Source organism: Cupressus sempervirens, chromosome 5 (assembly GCF_028749045.1).
Source record: "Cupressus sempervirens isolate cs-2001-9-10 chromosome 5, ASM2874904v1, whole genome shotgun sequence".
In the NCBI taxonomy this organism is placed as follows: domain Eukaryota; kingdom Viridiplantae; phylum Streptophyta; class Pinopsida; order Cupressales; family Cupressaceae; genus Cupressus; species Cupressus sempervirens.
Window position 1 is genome coordinate 785,764,069 of NC_143122.1, and position 27,139 is coordinate 785,791,207.

General features: G+C 33.2%; 1 protein-coding gene across 1 annotated transcript; it reads left to right on the forward strand.

Moving 5' to 3' along the window:
- The first annotated feature begins 23,872 nt into the window (after window positions 1–23,872).
- On the forward strand, window positions 23,873–25,854 carry RGP5 (Alpha-1,4-glucan-protein synthase family protein). Its single transcript, XM_089832568.1, has 3 exons — window positions 23,873–23,951; window positions 24,106–24,194; window positions 24,307–25,854. Exon 3 carries the CDS (start codon window positions 24,308–24,310, stop codon window positions 25,358–25,360), a length of 1,053 nt encoding a protein of 350 aa, XP_089688694.1. The 5' UTR covers window positions 23,873–23,951; window positions 24,106–24,194; window position 24,307; the 3' UTR covers window positions 25,361–25,854.
- Window positions 25,855–27,139: the final 1,285 nt, after the last annotated feature.

Genomic DNA, 27,139 nt, shown 5'->3' on the forward strand with positions numbered 1-27,139 from the left:
CAAGAAAATCAAGGATAGAGGTGACAAGGAAGGCTTAGTAGAGAATCAATACATGAACTAAACTGAGATCTGAAACTGCAAAAGTGAGTTGTAATCATACAGATCAAACCCTGCTAGTTTCTTTCTAATCATTATAAATAGTTTGTATTGAAATCCTTTTAATCAAAGGTTGACCTAATAGTCATTGAAGGACTTAATAGTCTATGTAAATCCTTTAACAAGGTGACATTCTACTAGAATGATCTAAAGTCCTTTGATAAGGCGAATCCTAACAGGGTGATTAAATCCTCTAACCAGGTCACATTTAACAGTGTTATTGTAACCTTTAACAGGGTTTGCTCCTAACGAGGCTCATTTCAAAAGAGTGAAAAAGTGGTGACATATTGCTAGTGGTCTTTCCCAAATTGGGTTTCCACTGTTAAATCCTAGCGTCAAACTTGTGTTAGATGTTTTATGGCACTTTACATTTACATGTTTACATTAAGAAAAAGTCTGTAATCTTAGGATAGTGGACTACTAGTTAATTTTATTACTAAGTCTACTGTAGAGACCGAGTTGCAACAAGATAAACATAACATATATTGTTTAATGCTTGATTGTTCAAATGGTACATGGACCTCGAGTAACATGTTTTCACCCCCCCAGTTATTCTTACCATTCTAACAATTGATGTCCTATATTATTCATTATAAATTGGGAAATCCTCAAGGATGACTCAATTAATTATTAGGATTTGGTATAAAGGAAAGTGTGTTTGCTTGGTTGTAATCATCATTGAGATCATTGTGTTATGTGAAATTTGAATGCAAATTATGTTCGATCAGAGCAAAGGTTGGTGTTGAGGATGTATTGTGAGCTTCAAAGAAACTGTATTGGCAAAGAAGTTGTTATTTATGTAGTTCAAAACTTGGATATGATATCCTAAAGATTGTTTAGTGAAGACAGTTTGAGTCTATTTGAATAGAGTTTAGTTGTCATGCTTTCAATGCCTAACATGGTTGGCATAACTCCTAATAGGGTTGGAATCTCCTATTAGGGATTCAAAGTCTCCTAGCAAGGACTCTATCTAATGATTGTATTTCATTGGATCCTAACAAAGTCCATCCTTTCACAAGGATATTTTATATTAGCACATAATCTTGTTGGCATCATTCCCACCGAGGTTTTCCCTCATCAAGGTTTTCCCTAGTTAACACATATGGTGTTAGTGTGCATGGTTATCTTTCTTTTACCTATTGTTTATATGGTTGAGGATTAATAAAGATATTGAGAGATGTTTTTTTTATGCATAATAGATTCACCACCCCCCCTCTCAATTATCTTGGTGGACTTTACTTTTTAATAGAGTCAAGGTTAGTGTGATGCCACCTGTGAGGGTCAAAATAGTGCTACGTACATGATGCACTTGGGTACCAACTTTTCCATTATCGAGGAGAATCATTTATGAGAAAAAAGTGTACTAAAATTCAATGAAAATTTAGGTGTTATTTGCTTGTTTTGTTTTATTGCATGGAGGATTTGAGAATTCCTACTGTGATCAAGTTTGTTGCTCAAGCATCATTATTCATATGAGAGAATTAAATGATAGTCTATTGGGGGAACTCTCCATTTTTGTCTAAAGACTTTCAAAATTGGAAAAAAAATAGATGCATACTTTGAAGGAAGCTTCTTTAATAAATTGAATATTAATTATGTATCCTTCTTCTCAACAAAAAAATCTTTGAGTTGTATTCTTAGCTCAGTTTCCTTATTGATTTTATCTTGTTTTGTATCAAAATCATTGATATCCAAACTAAAGAGTTCACTATCAAGTGTATATTTTGTAACATCATTAACTTTACCATAAATTAAGTAAGATTCATCCCAAGATTCCTTTATTATGTTAAACTTTTCAATATGAAAGATAATATTAGATAAGATATACATCCTCAATATTTCAAGAGCCATAAAAATTTTGAAGTTGCATTATTATTTGAGGTTAAAAGATGTGTGTGTGTGTGTGTGTGTGTGTGTGTGTGTGTGTGTGTGTGTGTGTGTGTGTGTGTGTGTGTGTGTGTGTGTGTGTGTGTGTGAGAGAGAGAGAGAGAGAGAGAGAGAGAGAGAGAGAGAGAGAGAGAGAGAGAGAGAGAGAGAGAGAGATGTAACACGCCCTCCCAAATTCACTCAATTAAAGAACTTCCACCCCAAAATGATTATTTACACTTTATACTTAGTGTGTATAAATGACCATTTAAAAAACAAGGGCAAAGTGGAATACTATTTGTTATATTTATAGTTTCTTAAATTAGGATATAGTAGACTGAAATCATTAATGTTAAATATCAAGCTAAGATCCACACATTATTATTCTCAAAATAGGCCAAAAAAGGCCAAGTTTTGAAATTGATATTTTTTCCTACAATAGCTACAAGATGATAGAAAAATAGAGAAATGGACAAAATAATATATATTTTTAAAAGAAAAATAAATCTAAAAGGAGTTTGTATGAGCTTGAACAAAGCCATGAAAGCTATAGAAACTAGGATTAGACAACTAATCTTATCAAAAATTTAATTTTCTATAATACCTATGCATAAAAATAAGAAAAAATAGTACATTAGGTTGAAGAGAACTAAATTATACCCTAATCCAAATATAAACTCTCCAAAGAGGTGTTACAATGACTGATATATTAGCTTTAAAAGTTAGAAAATGAAGTACAAAATGCAAATGGTGAAGGGGGCAAAATTCTCCAAACCTTGCAGGTGACAACAACTTATTGTGTTAAATCTGATAGTGAAATGATTATAATTGAAGATACTACCCTTTATTTTATGGTGAAATGGTTGTCACAACAAAATCACCCTCTGTGTAGTGATGTTGTTGAATGGATGATGATGTTCATAATACATGGCATATTCTATTTGGCTGTTCATACTTTACATATTGATGACATGGATAATCTTGATTGTACCATATGGTCATATGATCAATGATTTGTCAAGTACATTTACATGTAATTAGCGAGTACCACTCTATCTAGCTAGGTATAATTGCAATAGGTTTTGGCATGTATTTGATTATTGACATGGGAATCCATGTGGACAATTGGAGTTTGCACAGAGGACTATGTGCAATTGTATGGAATCTAATGTCATGTAGTTGATATATGTTTAGAGTATATGGAGCACAATGGAAGGAGTGTATCTCACAAAGAGAACACCTTATATGGTGCATATTGAGCCTAATTTGAGGCAAAATTTTGGAGTGCATTATTATCTAAAGTGATAGAGCTGAGCTATCAAGAATTGGTTTAGATGTGTGGAGTTTTCCTAGGTTAGGGTTGCAAAAGTAGGAAAAGATAGGGAGTCCTAGTGCATTGTGCACAAAAGCACCTATAGAGAAAACAAGACTAGAAGTCCATGTTAAGGGAGGGGAAAATACCAAACAAGGAGTGCGTACTAAGGGAAGCCTAGGAACTAAAAATTGTCTCTTTTAATTCATTTAACAAAAAACGAAAATGCCAAAAATATATTAAAGAAACAATTATTTTTCTAAAAAAAAAAACATTCTTGTGAAATTACGACTCTGAGATAATCAAGAATGGGAGATATTTTTGAAAAGCTCTAAGTGACAATGTCTGATTTGGATGAATTGATATGCTATCCTAGTTGATTTGGCTCTTTTGATCATAATGAAAACATTGATCTTGGCCCAAAGTCCTAAAAAATGTTTGATAGTTGTTGGTGTTTTTACACTACCAAGTAATAAAGATACCTGATACCAAGATAATGAAGATCAAAATAACCTAAAGATTAGCTACTTCCCATAAACAACTAAATTTTCTTTAGATCTAGACCCAACTTCAACAAAATCATACAAGATTTTCCACTCTTTTGGCTCTGCTAAACCAAGGTGGGTGCACCTTAGGGATAAAAGATTCAAAACTGTATACTACTTTCACATTTTATTCATTCAATGACACTTTATAAAAATATTTATCCCTTACAGCAGATTGGTCATAATTCTTGTCAGATTTACAAGTAATTATGGGCAACAACAACTAACTATAACCCAGAGTTTAAATGTAAACAAGTATTGACCAACTATGACATTCTTCACACATTTAAAGTAAAATTGATTTTGATTTTAATATTGAGCTTGATGCTTATCTATGATTTCTTCATATGCAAACTAAAATAATTGATCAGTGCTTCATCCATTGGGGTTCAGAGTCTATCCAACTATTTGACATAATTGATTGCATTACAATCAATATAATCAACAATTCTCCCTAAAAGTTATTCTTACATAAATCCTTCTTACTGCCTGGAGATTCTATCACATTCACTAAAGTATTTACTCAATTCTTTGAATCAAGAGCAATAATGAATTGACATGCAACTTATCCTAATTGCATTAAACTAAACAAACTTTGCTCATACAATCTCAAAATAACCAGCCAATAAAAATGGAGACAAGACTTAGGGAGAAAAGATATGGGGACGATTCATCTTTGTATTAATTTTCTTTGAAAATTATGTAATATTAGATAATACTCAAAATAACTCAAAACAAGACACCATGATCTTGGAAAATTAATGTATTCTCAGAGTTGCAGAGAAAATACATCAGAGAATTGACATCAAGAAAATTGGACCAAATGAAACCTAGCAAAACTAAAAGTTACATAATGATTTAGACCCTTTCTCTAGCCTTGGAATCTCACTTATATAGTGTGAGATGCAACAATGTTTAGGTATAGAGAATATTGACAACTATCCTTAAGATACAAAGATATTTATCAAGTTACTATTGCAAAAGACAAAAATTGGTGCAACAGAATGTCTTTCATCATGAATATTCTCTTGTGGGACCATTTCTATTGCACATTTTGTTGCTAAGAGGTTCATGATTGGCTTTAGAGTTGTTGGTATTCCTCGGAGGTTGTAACCAATGGAGTTGCTCGTGATGGACCTGGTTTAGATGTTTGTAGAGTTACTTCAACTTGAGGGTCTGTATCCATGTCATCATGCACTGTTAAACAATAGTTACATCTAATTCTCCAGTTTCCATGTCATCAGTTTGGACCACTATGCTCATTAGTGCAACTAATTTTTCCTTTTTGTCTTCTTCTGCTTGAACTGATGTATCAGTTGCTTGTATCTCATCTTGGTCCATTTCCTCGTCATCAGTTTATTTAGTTACTAAAATCTTTGAATGCACAAAATCTTCCATCCATTTATTAAAAATTGTGTCATCAAGCCAATCAAAATTCAGAACCTCTCTTTGCTTCTTGATCACAAAATTCCCTAACTTATTAATTTCAACAAGGTCCTCTCTAATGAAATTATAAAATAATTGCACTTTAACAATTTCTTTAATTGTCATTGCCCATAGCACATGCCCTTTTTCACTTATAAACCCATTTATTCTAAAGCATAATAAATCATCTAATTCTTTACCCCATTCCTCCTTTTCTTTTAATTTGTCTATTTTTCTAAGTGCATGGGGGAAAAGCTCAAAATTCTTAGCAAGATATTTTGAAAAACAAATTATTATCTTCTTTTGCACTGCAACCCTTTTCTCATCAAAATCATATAGATCATTAGCCACATCAAAAGTTTTTTCTATCTGTTCACAAGATATACTAATAACTGAAATCAACAAAAGGGTGATATCCCTGTCCCTATTGCCCCATTTACTCATGATAGGCTTTAAAGCATCTTCACCATTCTTTATTTTAGTCCATGTGTCCATTATTTGTACCAATTTTTCATAAAATGTTGGCCATTCAATCTTATCTACCAGATATAAGATTGTCTTCCTAATTTTGTCTTCGTATAAGTCATTTAATTCTACATTTAAAGCCCAAAGCTTATTCTTTTCTTCTTCAAACTCCTCAGCAGTATAAAATTCTAGCCTTTGCGGGTTATTTGGTAATTCTACTAAGGGAGTTTACTTGAATGGCTCAATTGGGGGTGAGGATAAGTAATTTGGGGCTGGCTAAATTCTCCCACTTTTCTCTTTCCTAGTTGTTTATCCATTGGGCTACCTGAGCCTCTAATTGATGTATCTTGTTTCCTGTCTTCTCATATGCTTTCAACATTTCTTCAAATTTGGCATTGAGCTCTAGGAATTTGTTTTTATCTTTTTTAAAAATCGCAAACCCAAAGTCCATCATTTCCCTAGTTATTTTGGACACTTTTTACTATCTACCTCCTCCGCTCTATACACCATGAGGCTACCTATATGCTCAACACTTGAAACTTCATGTATTCTGGTCTTGTCTCTTTTTTAAATGGACTATATCACCAATGTCTAGTGATCATTACTATATTTCAATCCTTTGTGTGCTTGTAGAACTTCTTCCTTAGTTTTAAATTGAGTGTCTTTTGCTTTCCTGATAGAATCAAATATCATAGCATTGGTTATGTCCCACTCAGGTAGGATTAAAATTCTTGAGTCCTTTAATAGCTATCTTCCCCCTTTAGGAGTTATTTGTGCAAATTCTTCCATGAGGTTAGCTTTAACTTCTTCTTCAATTTTAGAGTCCATTTTACCAGGTTTCTTTACTTTTATTAGCTTACATTTATTTTCAAAATTATCAATGTTTCTTCTCCATAAAAATTGGGCAAAAGCTCTAGATTTCACAAAAATTTCATTATCAATAAATTTTTTGGTAGCCTATGCTATCATAAGGTCTATTTCCTTACCTCTATAATCTCCAACAATAAGATCAAAAGATGGCATAGGAGGTTCTTCAAGTACTCCTTCAATATCTTCAGTTGTGACTAGGATATCCCTTTCCCCTCCAATTTGTTTCAATTGTTCTCTCAAGGATATTTCATCATCTATCTTGAGTGGAGTTTGGGTAAGTGAGTATTCTTCAACATGAGAAGATGATCCTTGCTCTATTCTTTATTTCTTGGGAGCATGTGAATTAGGTGGGCTTTCTGATTTTGGTCTTTTATATGGAGGAATATATTATACATTCCTAGCCACTACATACTTGACTTTTTTCTGCAATGCATACTGCCCTAGCGTTACAATCATTCTACTTACTAGCCTCCTCTACACCTCAATGGCATTGTCTGGGTATGCTTGCGTTATGATTTCTTTCTTCTCATTCAATGTTTGCATAATCTCAACAAAATTGTCCATAAGTATATCTATTTTCATACCCCAATACTTTCTATCTGCTAGGGGATCATACTTAGGCTCAAAAGCATTTATAAAGTCTAGGACTTTACTGTAAACTGTCTATTTTTCCTTCCTAAGCTCTTGTTCTTGCAACGAGAACCTATTTCTAATTATGTCGTCAGGAAAGTATACAATTTGCTTCTAAATTCTAGCCTTACTCCTTTCTCTAAGGAGGTCATAAAATCCCTTCGAGTCTATAAAATGGGCATGGGGCTGAGCCATTTGATATCTATCTAAGAATTTCCCCAAGTTTCTCCATCCCTTTTTAATAAAAACAAAATTATGAATGATAGTAAGCTATGGAAAGAAAGTACCTTTACATGTACCCAACAAATCCCTCTCCTCAGTAGATCCAATTTGCCATAACAATTCAACAATCCCTACTTTCAAAGGCACTTGGTATGGTAACACATGTGGTTTTCCCAAAAAGCCATAAACTCTAAAAATAGTGGACACAACATATGGAATAATATCTCCCCAATTATGGCTCACTAACAACCCTTTAGCATGGTCTTTAGGTCTTATCAACTCTAATAGAGACTGTGGTATCCTAGGGTTGTCCCCTACTAACAACATTTAGAGCCTGGAAGCAAAATATCTGTCAAACTTGACAAAATTGGCATCAGTTACCTCTCATGTCATATCTGCACTCCATAATTGAACAGGGAGCTTTTCTCCATCTCTTTCTAATTCCAATTTCATGTCCTTAGAGAAAAAGGTAACTCCCTTGTATAAACATATATACATCAACATGGAGTACTAGCCAAAGGGCTTATCAACCTTAGCTTTTGCAATCCCTATCAAGCCATTATGGAACTCCTCTACTAAGTGAGTAGCAAAATCAAAAATTGAACTCATTCCATATTGAAAGGTTTGAGCAATAATGAATACAATGGAGCCTGGGATGTGATCTTGTTCATCCATGCCAAAGATCTTATAAAGAAAAAAATATAAGGCATGTGCCCTAGGGTTGAAGTATTTTTCCAATAGAGGCTTGGGGGTTTTTTGTGTAACCAAGGGAAATGATCCAATTTTTATAAAATGTTGTTGTAGTAGTCCTCCCCTTAAATATATTCTCTATGCATCATACCTAGCTTGATGGTCTTCTATGTCTATTTTTTCATGAATGACATGGTTAGGGTTCAGCTTAAAAACTTCTTTGATAAGTTCAAGTGAAACCCTAAAGAGATTATCACCCACATGGTTCCTCACAATTTTGGTAATTGGATCATACTTCTTTTCCATTACTGCCAATAAATCATCATCGAAGAAAACTCTTGGAATATTCAATTTGCCTATAACGAATTTCCACACATTGTTTACTGGAGTATCTAATTTTCTTTCTGCAAACCATTTCTGAAAAAGCTCTAATCCTCCAACAGACACTTTTGCATCCCTTAACCAGCTTGATTTATCATAGAAACCCTCACCGACTAGTATCCTAGGGCTTTTGTGAATAAGCTCTCTTCCTCTAGCTAATTTATTCATAGATTGTGGCATTTGTTCTAGGAAATCATCACGAACTACCCCCTTCAAATAATTTGCTTTTCCTGAAAAATCCTTCATGGAGGCATTTAAAAAATTTACCTAATGCAATTACAATTTCTCAATTTTCCATAAGCTAAGATGACTTACCCATTTTTTCTTGCCTTTTCTTCTATTGAAATTGCTTAGCAATGTGTTGAAACCCTTGAAAAATCTTTCCCTTAGCTCTAGAAATTGTTGAATTATGAGAATTTTGCAATCTTTTTACTCAATAATGGAGAACTCAAAATTTTATCATAGCATTAAGCTCACATGAAATATCATTGATAAAATTTAATGCTTCAATAGTAAGATTTTACGTCACTCTGTGAAGTTTGAAATTTAAATGTCGATCATGAAGAATCAGACGGCTTGATTTGAAATCAAATTAGTTGCATTAACCTTTTTTTAAAAATTCCACACATCAACATGGCACATTCTCGCTTTCATGATGTTCAAGCACTTTCAGGAAGTGGTGAAGTGTCAATCGTCGATCTTCTAAAGATCGACGATCATGAAAATCCTTCTATCTTTATAATTTAGGCTTCAAAGTTACAGGCCCACTGGTACAATCATTTTCCAGCTCAACAAACAAATAGACTATTCCACCAATCATCGTGTACCATGTCAGTCCGCTTTCCACCCTGGCATGACTAAGCGACCCTCTGAATGACTGACCTCACTTGTCCATGTGGCAATCAGCCACTTCCCTGCTTTGGCTAAACTTCATTCACTTTTATATTGTGGAGATGCACCTTCCGTTGATCTCCCTGAAATAAATGGTGCATAGATCTCATACCTTTTATGACCCAGTCAACAAGAGCAACCAATAGAATGATGTAATTTATCTAGTGTGTCTGACATTGGCCAAATGTATTGGTTGTTCTACCATCTTTTCTCAAACCATGGGCGCAAGACCTCATAGAGTACACATGTCGTTAGGGCACTTTACTACATTAGTTAGACTTTGCACATCTCTATATTGTGGTAATACACCTACCATAGATCTTCCAAAGATCAATGGTGCAATGTTATAACATAAAAGGTAACTTAGTTGTTCAGCTCGACCAATGAGGGAGCTTGAAATTCCAACATGCTCTGACATCCATCTGACAACTCTGCAATTGTTCTGACACTTTCAACTTTTGTGGCATGTTGAGGGGCTAACATCACAAAGAACTACATGGCAATTAGGCACTTGCCCACATTTGGTAAAGGTCAAACAAATTCTTAATGCGGGCAAACGCTCATCATTGATCCTCCGAAGATCAACGATTGTTAAATGCAAACCTTGCAATAGTTAAAAAAACTTTGGGAAAGACTAAGAAAATAAAAAAGGGGGTTAGGATAAGGGTTCATGACAGAAGATATTTAAAATTCAGGAAAGTAATTTCAAAATAAATACAAGAAAGGTAAAGATAAAACCTTAGGGTAACAAGCTTCCTGCGTAATTTTTTATAAAATACTACTTTCCACAATTTTGAATACTAGGGCACATAACAAGGGTTTTATGAAATTTTAATAATTTCATCTAGGGTTTTAACACATCTTAAACAAATTTAGACATAAGACTATTGGTTTTTCACTATGAGTGTAGCAAAATTATACAAGGTGAAAAACCAAGCCAACAATAGCTCTCAAATATGATGAATGCATACACTTTCAAATGGTTGTAGATTTAGCATTTTATGCATATTTTTTTTTTTAAAGAATATTTTGATTGAAACCAACCTTGTGAATCCAATGATTGTCACAATTTTGGCCTAACAAGATTAAATATTCCCTATCAATACAAACTAAAAAATACCAACCCTAAATTGCACAAAAAATCTCTCAAAATACTATCTAATGACACTCAACAATCTTTGATACCATGCAAGCTTTTTCTAAAGAGACAACCACCCAGGATCTAGATGCTTAATTAAAAGAACAATAGCAAGAGAGAATCAAAATACTAAGTATATAAATTTGATTCTCACCAATAATACAATACAATCACTTAAAAGCACATTACAAGGGAGACTCCTTGGTTAAATAGATTAAGAAGTTTTATATTTGCATGACATGATAATCAAGATACAACTTATCACCTACATGAGGTGGAGAAGTGAAAGTGTCAAATATTCACAAAAGGTGGATCGCCCTACAAGGTGGGAAGATGTTTCTGTCACACATCAAATAAAGGAAGATCACCTTCTATATAGAAAAATGTTTGTGCAACACATCCAAAAAAGTGGAAAAGTGATAAAAGTTATAAGTCTACTAAAGTTGAAGTCCCACTTAAGGTGACAATTGATAATACCATCATTAGTAGGAATGTTCATATGTGGTCCTTAAGTAAATGTAACATGTTGTTATAATCTAAGATAATGACTTAATGTGTGCAATTATTAAGCACATCAACACACATAGTTGCATAAAGGATGTAAACTAAAAAATTAGTGACTTGTCTCTAATGTTTGTTTGCAATCAAAAATGAAAATTCTCTCAACATCACCATTAGGCACATGATAAGTAATCTGAGGATGCAAATGTTTATGTTTGTTTGTTTAATTAAATATTCACTAATTATAATTTGCTTAATCTTACTTATGATAATGCAGTGCATAGTAGTTTGCATATGACATGCCTACGAGTTTGAACATATATTAAGCATATTGTATAGGAGAATTCTACTTTGGGTGGTGATAGTTGTTCTCATATTCCACTTTATGTGTGAGGTCTACCTTTAGTGCATATATCACATTGTCATCCTCATCACATGACACATTTTCCATTGCACAATGGAAGATGATCTACCTTTGGTGGACATGTGTTTCCACCTAGTGTAGGTGATAAATTAATTTTCTCCTTATCATAGTCTCTTATTGCCTTGCCTATATAAGCAAGCCTACTATTTACATTTTCATTATGTCCATTATCAATGATATCATTCTTGTCTCTTAATGAATTTTTCTATCCGTTCTCTTATGCAAGTTATCTTGGTCTTTCATCTGATCACTTTTAGTACACATATCACATTATCATCCTTGTCACATGACACATATTCCATTGAATAATGAAGGATGATATACTTTTGGTGGACATGTGATTCCACCTTGTGTAGGTGATAACTTGTCTTCTCCTCATCATAGTCTCTTATTGCCTTGCCTATATGAGCAAGCATAATATTTATATTTATATTATGGTCATTATCAATAATATCATTCTTGCATCTTAATGCAGTAGTCTTGGTCTTTCATTCAATCATGGTGGTATTGTAGAGTCACATAAAACTCTAAAATGGTATATGAGTTGTTCTATCATAGTATCAGACCTCTGAAGGTTTAAATACTCCTTCTCAAGAATATAAAATTTGGTTTTATTCAATTATTAGTGAAGAATAAGGCTATTTAGGAAACACCATTGCATAGTCTATTAGGAGGAAAATTTGGGTTTTGTAGCTTGTGGCTTTCTATTGCAAGTCAAAATTGGAGCTTCTTGGTCCAAATCAAAGGTTGACACCATATTAAGGGGGTCCAAAAACCCCTAATTCAAATTTCATTTCATCCAACTAAAATATTTTAGGCCAAATATAGGGGTAAAAGCACAAACCTATGTCACCTTTTATAAAGAAAAAATGATCTAAAAACTTTAAATGTTCAACTTTAATGACATAAAAGTGGCATTTGTGTTTAGAATTTGAAGATGATGTAAACTAATGAAATGTGTAAAACTCGATGAAGTTTAGGTTTATATATATATTTTTTTAAATTGAGAAATAATTAATTTTTTTTTTAAAGTTCATTTTTTATTTATTTTTAAATGCTGAAAATATAAAGTTTCGCTCCCGCTAAACAAATATATGTAAAGGATCATATTTTTCTTTGATTTTGTCATATGTCATAGTTGACATCTATATCTAGTGGAAAAACAAATGAAATTTTGATTTTCAATGTATATTATTCAAGTTATAAGTGTTCAAAGTCAAACTAATCAGAAATTGATAGGTTTTTTTTCCTACCAAACTTTTCCTATCTAATCTACATATTTTTGAAAACATGTTACATATTCTTGAAGAGGACTCTCTCTTCTAGAGGTACACATAAATTTTTAATATTTTGAACATGATTTACTATTTTTTTCCTTTTTTGAAGTGACATCATCTTGAATCTTAAAATACCTACTTATAATTTTAAAAATATAACATATTATAACTACTCAAAACACTATAAAATTTATATGACCATAATCTTGACTCCGAGATCTACAAAAGGTTATTTTTATTTTTTGGAAAAAAATCATTTTTTATGGATAAATTAGACTTAGAAGTGAGAAGTTGTAAAAAAACTCTATATTTTGCTTGTGTGGCTGCCACATAGGATGTCACACAGATAGTTTTGACCAAAATGAACTTCTTTCGGCCAAAACCCAAAGTGAATTTTTATACCCACTTACGTGACCTCATATAATAGAAACATTTTTCTTCATTACTTTTCAAATAAAACTTTCCACCAAAAGTGTTACGACCAAAATGGTTTCAGTCGTAATCATTTTGCCACCTTGGTGTCATATTGATGCCACTTGTCACCACATGGGTTCGGTCCTAACCATTTCGACCATAACCCCATCAGATATCCTCAAAGGTGGCACAACTTTGTGCTTTTACCCATAGATACATTTAAAGTTTGGAGGCATGAAGGTGGTGATTAAAAAAACACAATTACAAAGGTGAATTCTAAACAACGATATCTCAATCATTAAAACCCCTTTTTTGGAGCAATTTTTTATTTTAGTTTTTGGTTAGAATTTTTTCTCTACATAGTGGTACAAGTGGTTTTTGATCCCTATTTCTAAATTTTTCTAAAAATTAGAAATCCATTTATTTGCAACTTCGAAGGCCTCATTTGGGCTTATACAAACTCCTCTTAGGTACAATATTTTTGTAAGTGCATATTTTTTTCTATATTTTATAGTGGTGATATCATATTAGTGAGTGTGATTAGAAATTTTACTTCAAAAAACTGTCTAATTTTTTTTTATTGTAATGCACATGCCTTAGATTGGTCTTTTGCATAACGATCAATTGTTTCTCTCAATTTGTAATGTGAGAAGTGTATCATTAATTTAATCATGTGATATGGAACACTTCCTACTATAATAAATTTGAATAAGAGTTAAGGACAAAATGAACCATCACACATTATAGATGGCTTAATCTATTGCCTCGTCTTTATGGACTCATTATACTTGATCCAAATATAAAGTGGAAGAGAATAGTTTGGGAAGGTAAAAATTGTTATATTAGAAGATTTATTGGTCTAAGACTAAATTTATATTTACACCATGTATTTTACTCTAAAATCAAGGGTATTTATTTCCCATACATGGTTTGGATCATTATATGGGAGCATTTTGGAGATCATGTATTCCTCCATTTCCAAATGATCTAATTGTAGATTATCTCATTCCACTTGATATGACAGATGATACTCCCTAAATGCAATTGAATATAATACATATATTAAGAGTAAGGATGATCTATTAGCTGGACACCTATAGCTCCTACCTCTCTAGTTGATATCACACATTCATCTCTTATTGGTGATTCCAATAAGTTATTACAAGAGATATCTATCTATCTTATTGATTAGGATTCCTACTTGCTAGACATTGGTGCACTATTTGTGGATTCTTACCTTTTAGATTTGGCAGACATATTTGAGGGGGTTTCTCATATGTTCGATGATAAATCCACCACAATTAGAGTTGAAGATACTACTTCACCTTCTTTGGAGATTGGTATTCTTGATTCTTCTCCTTCATTTTACATGTCACATCACTTAGCTACATTTGATCATGGTTATGTGATGGATTCTTTGAGTTTAGAGATACAAATTTAGTCTTCAAAGATACATATTTGGAGACCTTCTTCCTCCTTTCATTGGATATGGATTGGTTTGTGTCATCATCATCATAATTCATCTAGATTCCACTACCTAGTTCCTATCCAAAATATAAAGCATTCCTGCATTTGTACTTTCTCTATCTTCTTCCCAAGGGGAGAAATGTTTTTTGTAGGCATTGGACTATATTTTGTCTTCAAACACTCATGATTTGTGTAGGAGATTATTCATTATGGCAGTGGGCTAGCATATTTCACGGAGTTGCGACATGGCTTAATTTTCTTCTATGGTTCTGTAAGACAATTGGTTGTATCTGGCATTACCATGTCAATCTTTTGGCTGTATTTTCTCCTTATTATAGTCTCTTATTGCCTTTCCTCTAGAAGAAAGCCTATTGTGCACATTAAAAAAAATGTTTATTATCAATAATATCATTCTTGCATCTTAATGTAATTATATTTCAATTCTCTTCTGGAAGTTGTCCTAGTCTTTCATCGATCCTAGAGGTACTACAGAGTCGCCTAAAACTCTAACAATATTTATCAAGAAAATCAGTTATTTTTTCTTTAACTCCTTGTTAACAATGAATCAAATTGATCAAAGTAATTTTAGGACAAATAGTATTTTAAAATTATTATATGAAAGCATTAGCCAATTCTTGAAAGTAATAAATAGAATAAGGAGGAAAAGAACAATACCATTTCAAATATTTATTTCTAAAAGTACAAGGAAACAACTTATTCATGAGTCTATGATCATTTAAGAAGTCAATGCATGAGGCTTGGGTTATTTTACATGAGTCAAGGTATACGTTTTCCATTTTGTAACTCTAATTAATTAATTTCTATTTGTTGAGGTTCAACAACGAAGATAAAGTGAGCTAGCTATATTACATGTAGGAATGATGGACTTGGATTGGGTTATGAAAGTTGATTGTTGTTGTGAGGATATCATAGTTTGAGCTAGTTTATTGATAGTGGCTTCAGTGGATAAAATAGTGTTGGACATATTTGATTTTGAAGGAGGTGCACTATTATGGCAAGTAGGTGGAATATTTGAATAGGAAAGTGGAACATTGTAGTACTTTGGTAAAGAAGTAGTTGGGAAACACATCAAAGACTAAAAAGAAGAAGATGTAAAGGAGTTTTGATTAATACGGATTCCTCTAGGACTAACATGTTGTGTGTATAGGTATTTATTATAGTAGACGTATGTGTGGGAATTTTGAAAAATTATGTAGGTATAGAAATTGAATGCTTAATTTGATTTATAGGATTAGCAAAATTAAGAGTTTCAACACAAAATTTTATAAGCATAAAATTGGTATCAACAATATGAGAAATGTTGCATGACTCTTCCAAACCATCTGCATCACTTTGAATAATTCATATCCATCCTTCTAACAAGGGGATCACCTCACTGTTCAAGTATTCTTAATCTATCCATTGACGAAGCTTATCCAAGTCATTAACAAGATTGTCCAATTACTCCAATTATTAAATAGATACTCATGTTAATGAGTCGTCATCATCATCATGAGAATTGTTGGAAGAATAGATATAAAAAATGATGGGTATGTTTTGTGTAGGGATATAAGTTTCACCTAAGTTCCCATGGAACATGCTAGTAAACTCAGACTCTACATTGTTGGTAATTAATCTTTGGGTTTTCATAAGTCTATAGTTTTTTTCATAGGGATATTATTATGCACGACGAAAGGTCAATAACTTCATGTATAAATCTTGATATGAAATAAGTAACTAAACATTATAATAGATTGATCAATTAACCATTATATGAATAATATGATAAATAAATGAATACAAACATGATTCAATTAAATGCATACAACTTATATATAAAAATAAAAAAATATGCATGAAAGATGTTATGTTCACCAGAATGCAATATAGAGAAATATGATTCACTAGTTTATGCATGGAAACTAGAAAAGTAGGCCCATTTATACTTTAATTATATTGAAGAAGAGTGGATCCACAAGGTCCAACCTCAAATTTGATTGAAAGAGATTAAGCACATGATGATCTGACATTCTCAATTGAAGATTGCAAATGATATTGAAATTATGTACAGTGAATGTTGAAACTAGGCGTAAAGGTAGAAAATGAAGGCTTTCAACATATACGATGTCACCATAAACAAATATTTAGACAATAGAGAAAAATATGGAAATAATATGTACATAGGAACTCATTTTTGGAGTCAAGGCCAAAATCAACTAGACTAGTTTGCCTTGGTAAATCTAGACCTAGAAGCACTATATGTGGATATGATCAGTAAATTTGGGATCAAGATGTTGCCCAAATGTTTTCCTACAAATTTCAGTAGAAGTCTTCAAAACTATATCATTGGGGGCAATTGAGAGCTTGCTTTTTTAGATTTATGGAAGTCTAATCTAGAGGCCTCTGTTTGCTTGATCTATTTTAATTTTAATTTTTTTGTGTCTTCATATCTCATCTTTCATGTAATGCCTCACCTAAAGATCCTTGGAAAAAGGATAAATAAAATCCAATACATTTTTTAAAGACTTAACCAAACAATCCAATCAACCAACAATCTCCAAGTGTCACTACTTACCAACACATTCATTAACCAAATATAAAGAAAATATAAGGAATCCTGACTAGCCATCCTCAAAGCTGATTAAGCCTGAAAAAATTTCTAAGTTTGAAATCCTGAAACCTACTAGATTTAGAATCTTTATCTTAATTCCTAGAGGTCTGGAACCTAGCTCAAATGAATCGTCATATATATAAAATATATCTTAAGTATATGTGGTATTTTAAATGATATATTTTATATCTAAACTATCAATATCTAGGAAGGTGTATGACCCAATAGGGTATCCAAAACACCAAATCTCATTTATGGAAAGTGCATGAAAATGCTCTTTGTTTACCATGTGAATAAAAACAATATACTAGGCTTGTGCAAGTGAATACATAGTCTCATGAGCAGGAGCCAAGCTACATGCAAGAGAATGTTCCACCGTGCGAGAAAATACCTTAAGCATGAGCCAACATTAGCTTGCGTGAGTAAATGTCAGGCTGCACGAGAGTACGCATGAGCATCTACCATGCCTTGTATGAGAGAATGTTTTCCTTGCACGAGGAAATGCATCTCTATCATGAGATCAACTACCATCACAAATAAGATGGATAATAGGAAGTAAAATATGAATAAATCCTCCATACCAAGGAGTACCAAAAACACTAATGTCGAGGCTTGAACACTTGAGAGCATGGAATATAATTGACATGCAATAAAGGAGAATCAAACATCTAACCACTAATCCATAGCATCTAATGTAATCATGCAGAAAACAACATCACTATGAACATACATGTGCATAAATCAACTATCTCAATAAACTAAAATAACATAAATCACAAGGGAAACATACTCCGGAAAGGCATGAAGAACCATGTGAACATCTAACTCTAGAACTAAACTAGAGGAAGGCCAACTCTGTATGTCGGTCCCTAATAGTGGTATAGGTAGCTACACCTCCCAACCACGTAGAACTTGTAGGCCTACTCCTATGTTGATGGAGATAATGATCCAACCACAAACACAAACAATACAGTCATCCATAGCTAACACTCATGCTAAATAGTACAGAGGATTGAAAACCAAGATTGTGAGACAATGCAATAGAACAAGTCCTGGTCAGATGCTCTATGGGTCTACTATGTAGGGACTCTAGTGGAGTGTAGTTCACTTGGCATCACGAAGCCCAAGCTAAACATCATGCAAAAACTCTCCCTTAGGAGGCCATCACATTGTGTCCTCAACAAACCTATATAGACACCCACCCTTGGAAAACCCATACATGTATTCTCTTATCTTATCTTAGTTTTAGTACCCATTACTTCATTTAATTATCACTTATTAGAAACTCCTTCATGTTTACCTTGTCGGAGATGTTACCCGAGGTAATGAGAGAAGCCACTCCACCCATCTACCCTACATACCGATGCTCATCACACAATGAGTGCCCATAGGAAATGTAGTCTCCCAACCCAAACCCAATAAACATAAGTCTACTGATATCAACTGAGAATTTGGGTCCCGCAAGAACCTGACAAGTACATGCTCATGTGCTCATGTGTGGGCTCACCAATTACACGAATGTCATAAACAACAAGGGTTGGATGAGAAACAATAAAACACCAAGTATAAAAATACCTAACCGAGCACATTGTCAGGAGTATGGATTCTACACGAATCCCAATGCAAGCATAATACCTGTATGGCTAGATTGGAATCCTCATAGATAATCCAAATCCACGACCAACATCAATGCCAAGAAACATCCAAGAAAGTTGGGTGACACACAAATTGAGGCAAAGTCAAATTGCCCAAATTTTAACATTAATGAAAATCAATGAAATTAAAACCCTTTTTACAATTGGGTATAAAACCCCAAAATATAAAATAAAATTTGGGTTCAGAGTTTGTATGCAAAAATGACTAGCATAACGGTCTGAAAACCCAAAACCCTAAGTCAAGAGGCAATCAAATGCTCGTGCTTGCCCAACTAGGTAGAGCCAACATATAGGAATGGAAGGGAACACTAGTTCTCTGCCTCCTAGTAAACTACTATCCAAAACATAATCTATAATGGAGTTGAAATGTACAATAAGAGAACCCTACCTAGCAGCCAAAAGGGAAAATACAGGAATGCTCGCGATAAAATAATTGCTTTGCTAAGATTGCCAGAAGTCTCGACAAGTCAAGGTCTCCCCAAGCCATCTGAATCCAATGAGATCAACCTCGCACCGGTCCCACGCCCGCAACTCCTACAATGAGCAAAACAATAATTCCTCCTTAAGAGGATTTTGGGATTTTGCTCTCAAAATCAAGTGTAAAAAGTGAGAAGTGAAAAAGAGCTCCCTTTTTGGGATATATATTCACTTGAAAAGTGAAATATTAAAATAGGAAAATAACTGGCTCACTTAATTAAATCCCATTTTAACCCGGACAAAATCAAGCAATTCCAATTAAATGGAATTCATGACAAAGTTGTTGGTAATTAAAATAATTAAATCAAATAATAAAATCCCCTTAAGACATTAAATCACAATATTCCTTAGTAATTTCTATGACAAATATGGATATCTAAATGCATAGACAAAATATTGGTCTAGTCACAAATGCAAATAAATCCATATTTATTAAATCACCAGAAGGTTTAATTAAATAATTAAATAAGATACGTCGCCCATACAAGGATGCCATTTTTTAGGTATGAACAACCAAATCATTAACTCCATCTGCCACTATTAAGGATATAAATCCTGCACATTAAACAACACGATTAAGTGCAATTGCATATAATAATATAGCCGAAGCGATAAATGCATTAAATCACATAATTAATCATTTATTTAATTACATTAAAATAATTTATTTAAATCACTCATTGCATCATAAAATATCTCAAAGCAAAAATGTAGTAAATATACATAGCATCAAATCATAGTATCCAAAATCCAATAAGTCCATCATATAATCATAAACAGAGTATATGTCCAAATACAAAATAACTAGATCTCATCGTCAAGGATCATGTCACATCAATAAGCATCATCACACAGATATGATCAAACTAAACAACATAGCATCTATCATCTGTGATACAAGCAATCAAAATATAATATCTGACCATCAAGTCATCTCGAATGTCATCCAACATGAGTATCAAAGTATCTTTTGAATCAAAATATAACAAGATACATAATGCAAACACAAGAGGCACTACATTTCACATACAAAAAGAAATAAAATTGTTGGCTTGATTGGGGTTTTCCTAGGTCAAACCTTGATTTCAAATCATCCATATAATTCAAATGAACATTAATTGAAATGAATGTATGAGAATATTGTAGAGTTTAAACTCAAACTAAATTGTTTGAATAAATTCTTTATACCTTCACAAGACTTGTTTGTGTCAAAGCCTTCATGAAGATGTTGATGTTGACTTATAGAGTTGACTTTGTGAGAAGTTGATTCTCGATGCCATCATGAATATTTAAGATATGAGCTTTACCTCTTCTCGTTTATGCCTCGATAATACTTGATTAGTTACTAAATGATATGAGAGAGCACATGCATATATGGATTGTAATGATGTGTAAATTGAGGGAATAGGTTTTCTTTTATCCACCTCTCGAGGAAATGTATTTGAATTTTTATAAACAACCAAGGATTTTTCATTCTCACAGTGTAGTCATTAGCTAATTTAAATTTTGATTTTTGTTAGGGTACAATCACCCTTGCAAACCTTTTCCTAGATTCATCATAAGTGACTGCGACCTAGGACAATTATGCTCCAAGTGATATTGATTTGCCACGAAAGGCAGGGTCATCAATGGAGGTCCATAATGGGGTGGATATGCTATTTTCTTTAGCTAGTGTAAGTAGAGCCAAGTATGAATGAACATGTGAAGCTAAAAATATAAATTGAAGCCTAGGAGCATGAATTTATATAGGGATAGAAGATACGATGCTAAAATTTGATCACACTATTATGAAAGTGAAGCTTGTAGAAAACATATTTATGATATATTTCTAGTAGCTTAAAGTTAATAAGTTCTATAGTTGTGTCCACAATACAATTTTTTTTTCAACTAGAAACACACCATTTAAATAAAAAGCCATTCTACATTTATATCACCCCCATCATATCTTCTAGTCATTTCTTGAGACTCTCATTGTATGTTTCTAAAGGACTTATGTTCATTTAGACCTATGCTTATTTAATTGTGAGTAGATCAATAAACTTAATAAGAAGCAAGCTTCTTTATAGGTTGTTCCATAATTTTGACTTTGTTCATCCTTTTCTATCACGGGCTTGTTTATTTTCACGAATTATTAAAAGGATTTCTTATTAGTTAATGGATGAGTGTGTACAAATGGATCATGACCTTTTCAAATGCTTTATATATTTGATTTTAGAATTTTCCTATTTATCATGTTTTCTATGGCATTCTAGTGTTAGCTTAGGGTAGAGAGAGAGAGAGAGAGCTAAATCATGATCTAGATCTTGGCTTGTTGGTCTCTTATTGGCCCATATTATCTTCTCTTATTTTTGGTCCATAAATAATATTTTGGATGATCAAAATGGGGGTCATCTAGACTTTATCATCAATGACATCAATATAGCATGTGCTATGGTGAAAATCATTTTCCTAATGCAATTGTTTTACTTTCATAGAATTATCTTTACAAAGTGAGAGAGTTGTAGCTCATGAGCACATTTACTGCTAATCTTCTCTTTATTTTTAACTTCTTGGATTTGATGTTTGTAAAATGTCCATATATGCAATTAAATAAAAAGTCATTACACATTTATATTGCCTTATGATGTTCTTCTAATCATTCCATGTGAGTTTCATTGCATGTTTCTAAAGGGCCTATGTTCATGCAATTGTGGGTTGATCAATAAGCTTAACAAGAAGCAAGCTACTTTCTAAGTCGTTCCATAATTTTGACTTCACTCGTCCTTCTATATTATGTGCTTGTTTATTTCCATGAATTATTTAAATGATTTCTCATTAGTTAATGGATGAGTGTGTACAATTGGCTCATCGCCTTTTCAAATGCTTTATATATTTTGATTTTAGCATTTTTCTAATTATCACGTTCTTTACATGGTGTTCTAGAGTTAGCTTAGGATGGAGAGTGAGCTAACTCATGATCTAGAGGTTGGCTTGTTGGTCGCTTATTGGTCCATATTATCTTCTATTATTTGTGGTTCATATATAATATTTTGGATGTTTAAAATGGGGGTCATCTAGACTTTATCAACAATGACATCAATATAGGTCATGCTATGGTGAAAGGCATTCTCTTGATGCATATGATTTACTTTGGTATAATTAGTTTTACAAAGTGAGAGAGTTGTAGCTCATGAGTGCATTCAGTGTTAATATTATCTTTATCTTTAACTTTTTGGATTTGACATCTATACAATGTCCATGTATGCAATGAAATACACAAAATCACTTAATATTATATGGCGTAAGCTTAGAGTTAACCATTTGTTTGCTAAGAGGTGAGTTGATGAGACAATTGTTTAGATGTAGTTCTAATACCATATGTAGTCGGTATTTCAATGTAGTTTAATCTTTAAATTACTTTAAAAGTGCATGATTACCACCATAAATATCACTAAGTGCATTTTCATTGTCATTAATTTTCAAATTTGAACAAAAGAGGGAGTACTAGTAATATGTTGATATAAATTAGATTTTTGTGACTTGTACACATATTTAAAAATAAATAACATTTCACAATTCTTGAAAAATACATTCTTTATGTCAAGGGGAAGTAACTTGTGAATAAATTTACCATATATTTTTGGGTCTACATATGGTGACAAAGATATGTGACTACCTTATACTTTGAGCGAGAGATACCTAATTGCACTATAAAGGAAACATATATATCTTACTCTCTATAGGATTTTCCTCTCTTTCAAGAGTACAAGTTCTCCACCACTAGACCAACTCAAATTATACACAAGATTATTATTATTATTTTTTGATCAATAAATGACCGAAGCCTAGATTAATTATTGTTATTTATTAAAATTAATTATTTTTGTGTTAAGCAAATTCGAACCCAAGACCTCCCACATGAGAGGCTCACAAATTACCTTTGTGTTGTAGACTATTGCCTATACACAAGATAAGGTCAACACAAGATTAATCTTAATAACAAATTAGTTCACAAAAATAAATAGTAAATAAATATCATGCTCCACATGTACAATAGCCTTATAGGAGTGCTCAACATGAGAAAATTAAAGCAAAATTAATATAATGTATCACATGAGAATTTTGGTCTAATGCTAAAGAAGCATCAAAGAAGTAGAGAAACATCTCTAGACCGTATAACTTAAATAAGTTATGCAAGGGCCAAACAGCCTACAAGAACGAAAAGACAAAATGCTTGGAGAAAGTAATCTAATCTAAATGCCATTATGAACGGAGAGAGTGCCTCGAACAAAAGAAAATATATGTAAGAAAGGGAAGCGTGTATACAGCCACCAAAATACACTCGGAAACGGGTGCATTCTACTGGCCCAAAGAGGGAGGAGGAAGTTTTCGGTCAATTGCGGGCAGGCTCATAACTTAAAAGAGAAAGTTTACCGTAACAGGCGGGACTCAGCCCCAACAAGCAAGCGCAGCTGACGGCTTAACTAAGGAGGAAAACTTTTGTACATAATCAGCAGTAAAAACAAATTCAATCCTGATTGAAGGCAATTTCGCCGACTACTCATGCAAGCGTCCCGGGAAATGGCGAATTGAAAAAATCAGTAGAGAAGATCTGGTATTAAACATTTTTCCCGACATCGTAATCTTCACAATAAGAATATCCACAAATTATATTTTCTTATGTTAAATACCCAGAAAAGTCAAAAACTGTTTGGAAGAATGATAAACTATTTAAGAGGCATGTGGTCCTTATAGAAATCTGCTTTCAGATCAACTCAGCAGCAACCTTTGGATTCTTCGCCGTCAGCCACATCAGTTCTGCTTCAAGGTATCAGGAAACTTTCTTCAGATTAACCAGGTACAATTCCTATCTAAATCTTAAGCGTATTTTTTTGACCTATGTCAAGTGAAATTGTAGTTTAAATCTGCCCAAAACGATATTTCCTTACATACCCAACAAAATGTACCAGGATGGCCACGGAGATCAATGCAAATGACGTTGACATTGTGGTCTCTGTAACTCGCTCAGATCCGAGTTTCATAGAAGCCTGGGTGCCCTATTTTTCTCCATATCATGTGATTGTTGTTCAGGACCCCGAGCTTGAAGAAAATATCAAAGTGCCATCCGGGTTGAATCACATTCTGTATACAAAGCATGACATGGAAAGGGTGCTAGGTCCTGGAATTTTGAACTCTCTAGGTTTCAGAGGACACAGTTGCAGGGCATTTGGGTACCTTATGTCTAAGAAAAAGTACATTTTTTCATTGGACGACGACTGTCTTCCAGCCAAGGATCCAAATGGGTATTTAATCAATCCCCTAGAGCAGCACATTGTGAATCTCAAGACCCCTTCCACTCCATTTTTCTTCAATACGTTGTATGATCCTTACAGGGACGGATCTGATTTTGTAAGGGGTTACCCATTTAGTCTCAGACACGGAGTACCCTGTGCCATATCATGTGGGTTGTGGATGAATTTGCCTGATTATGATGCACCCACACAGATCTTGAAGCCCGATGAAAGAAACACCAGGTATGTTGATGCCATCTTGACAGTTCCCAATGGTGCCTTGTTTTCCATGAGTGGAATCAACATTGCATTCAATAGAGAAATTATTGGTCCTGCAATGTTTTCAGGATTTGCTAGGTTTGGAGCCAGCAATCCTCTCTTATCCAGGTATGATACTCTAGAGGACATTTGGTGTGGTTTATGCTGCAAGGTCATATGCGATCATCTTGGTTTTGGAATCAAGACAGGTCTGCCTTATGTGTGGAGAAAGGAGGGTTTTGGAGATCCAATGGTTAGCCTTAGCAGAGAGTATGAAGGTGTTAAGTGGCTTGAAGAGATTGTCCCTTTTTTTCAGGCGCTTCGTTTGCCTCGGACTGCACTTACTGTTGAAGATTGCTTTGCAGAAATTGGTAAACAAGTGAAGGAGAAGTTCAAAAATTTGGATCCTCTCTTCAATGAAGTTGGTACATCAATGGAGGATTGGGCCAAAGCGTGGAAATCAGCCTCTTCCTAATCCGTTGAGTAATGTTTCAAGACCAAAGGAACATTTGTCACCATCGGTGGAAAGAAAAAGTTCTTGTTTTTCTCTGCCCGTAGAACATTTTGTTTTTAGCATCTACCGCAGACATGGCTTAGTTTCCTGTCACGTTTTATAGGGTAGTTTATACAGGCATTTAGAATTCACCTGAATAGTGTTGCTCCGTTTGGGAGTTCACCTGTTGGGTAAGAAAGTATTATAATAAGTTGATAAATCGATGCAATAATACTTAGAAGATTTAAGATACAAGTCTCTGAAATAGTCTGTTGAGTTTTTGTTGATGCTCATTTGGGACATGTATCCTTACAACTAAACCAGTGTTTAGTTCTGATAGGTCGTTGGTTTGCTGTGAGTTTCAACTAATTTATAGATATTTATTATTTAATTATGTTATTAGAGAGAATGAACAGATGATGCTGAATGAATTGATAATTCAACATTAATAAACAATTTCAGATGACATGGAATTATTACGAGTGCATATTTTCATTTTTTTTTGAAATAAGCCTAAGTTAGATGGAATTTTCTAAGTTTGGAGTTTCTAAAATGATTTTATTTAAGCTCACGCATTCTTGGTTTGGATGGATCTTTTTGGTTTCCCGTTTGATTCATCATTTTCATCGAATGGTTATTTCCTAAATAATATGATTACAAATATAAATATTTGTTTTTGGATTTGATTGTGCATGTTTCTGGATTTGATATTTCATTTCTTATTGCTTCTCTTCTTTTTGTGTGCCCCCCTTCCCCATCTCCTTTCCTTTTATTCTCCTTTTATTCCCCTTCTGTTGAAGCTGGATCTGCATATTTTGCTATTACATTCTTGCATTCTCTTATTCTGATGATGGATGATGGAGTGTGATCCAAAATATTTCTTATGTACCTAAAAAAAGATTAAAAATCAAATCCAGAAACAAATATTTATATTTCAAATGGATTGTAGGAATCTGATAAGATTAATATGATTACATTCTATATCAATGACTGTTTAACATCAGTCACAGACTTTAAATTGAAGAAAGATTGATATATTTGAATTGTTAGTTTATTCTTGAGGTTCTACTTATAGATTTTTGCAATATAGTAATTTATGCATATCCATATTTACTAGAACTTGTTTTTGTTTTGAAAACAATCATTTGCTTATAGAATTGATTTTTTTTATAATTGGTCTTTTTTGGTTTTTGTTTAAACACTATTTATTGGCATGTGGTAGAAACAATGTAGCTGAATCATGTCTCAATGTTGACTGCCTTATGCTATCATTTTATTCTTCAACTCCTGAGTAAAACAGATAAAAATATTAAGTTGGAGGTTAACGTGAGTTGAGGATCATTTTCACATTCTCCTTATTTCGTTTAATTGGGTTTTGTTTTTTTCTTAATGTTTTGAAGGGTGTGCTCTATTTTTTGAAACAATGTTTTATTTAATTTAATCTAAATATTGGTGTTCCCTAAATGGGGCTCCATTCCAACTTTTTAGGAATTAAAACACATATAGGGCAAAACTGTCTTAGCAGCCCTTAACAGGATGGAGTAGAGCCAAAAGCCAATACTATCAGATAAATTTACCTATGATGGAAGTAACTATTGTACCATAAAAGGACTACCATAGCAAACAACACATTCAATCATCCTCCTTATGGCCACTCTTCCTGGAACTGCTCCCGAGAACACCAAATCGCCAATGCTCATAGTCTTTCTTGTAAACTCAAAGACCAAACTCGAGAACAAGCTCAACTTTTGCATCTGTTTT